Source organism: Buceros rhinoceros, unplaced genomic scaffold, assembly GCF_000710305.1.
Source record: "Buceros rhinoceros silvestris isolate BGI_N320 unplaced genomic scaffold, ASM71030v1 scaffold20473, whole genome shotgun sequence".
Lineage (NCBI taxonomy): Eukaryota > Metazoa > Chordata > Aves > Bucerotiformes > Bucerotidae > Buceros > Buceros rhinoceros.
Genome location: NW_010402065.1, coordinates 4,877 through 6,129, shown reverse-complemented (window position 1 = coordinate 6,129; position 1,253 = coordinate 4,877). Strand labels below are relative to the sequence as shown.

The window sequence follows — 1,253 nt, the reverse complement described above, 5'->3', positions numbered from 1 at the left end:
GGGGGAAAGTGGGGTAGCCGGGAGCGTGGTCGGATGCTTCGCGCCCACCCAGGGCTGGTGCATCCCCCTGGGTACCACTCCGGGGGCTGCCCTCGCTTGCTAATGCCCAAGGACTGGTGTCCAGTCACGGACTAGCACTGTCGCCAGCTCTCAGCCTCCTCTCCCCAGGCACCTTGCCCTTCCCGCAGGGACTCTCTGCCACACGGGTTTCATTTAATTTGCCTTTGTAACGAGCTGGGTGTGTGTAACGAGCCAGGCAGGGTCATTTCCAAGAGGTGGCTGGTTTTAGCCTCCCTGTCCAGGCTGTGCCGGAGCTGGTGCCATGTACAAGTGGGGACGCGGGGCAGTTGGGGTACAGCCCCCCATGCTGACCTCCCACCAGCGAGCACCCGCTCCTGCGTGCCGGGGGCCAGCACGTCGGCTGCAGAGGGCAGGTTGGGGGACAATGGGGATTGTTCTCCCAACAATGCCTCTCGCCCTGATTAGCCTTCCCGGGTGCGCAGCCCCCTCCCCAGTGGTGTTATCTCCTGCTTAAATCCCCCAGGAGGTTTTGGTGGGTCTGCTCCTTGCTGTGCACAACGGGGCCACGCCGTGGTGTGGAGAGGTGGAGGCTGGGGTGAGCTCTGCACCCCCTGAGCAGCCTTTTTCACCCGCCTCCTCCTATTCTGGTACGGGGATGGTGCAGCACCATGCACCCAGTCTGTTCCTGCACCAGTTCCAGCCCCGCAGCGAGGCCAGGGCATGCTGCCACGTCTCCCAATGGGGTTTGCAGCATCGCCCATGCACCCCCCTCCCAACACCAGTGCTCCCCAGTGGGCTGCATCGCAAGGCTCAGCACTCATGTGTCAGGCGCAGAGCAGCCCTCCTCCCCACCCTGCCAGGCACAGCCTTGCCCTGCCCAGCCCAGCCCGCACGGGACTCCAGTGAATTAAACCAATCAAGCAAACGCCCATTTATCCTCGGCAGGACGGAAATCCAACGCCCTCCACGTGGCTCACCTGGCCACAACACTGCAGCGACAACGCTTGCTCCTCTCCACACCACCAGCACCACCCCTTGAAGCTGTGGCAGGGACCATCTTCACCCCCCTCAAGGCTACCCACGCACATCCCAGCAGCTCAGCACCCCTTCAGCAGAAAAGGGAGCCAGCCCTACAACTGCCCCAGCACCCGAGCACCCTTGGCAAGAGCTTACCTGGCATTTTGCTGGGAGGTGAAGCGCTGGGCTGGTTGTGGTGGGGGGAGCCGTGGGAG

General features: G+C 63.4%; 1 protein-coding gene across 1 annotated transcript in view; it reads right to left on the bottom strand.

Moving 5' to 3' along the window:
- LOC104490269 (hepatocyte nuclear factor 1-beta-like) overlaps positions 1 to 1,253 on the bottom strand; it is a gene marked incomplete at its 3' end in the record, with an annotated part of 12,143 nt that overhangs the window by 7,876 nt on the left and 3,014 nt on the right. The window contains exon 5 of the mRNA XM_010132532.1: positions 1,195 to 1,249. Within this exon, the coding sequence (XP_010130834.1) occupies positions 1,195 to 1,249 (55 nt within the window). The remainder of the gene's footprint in view (positions 1 to 1,194; positions 1,250 to 1,253) is intronic.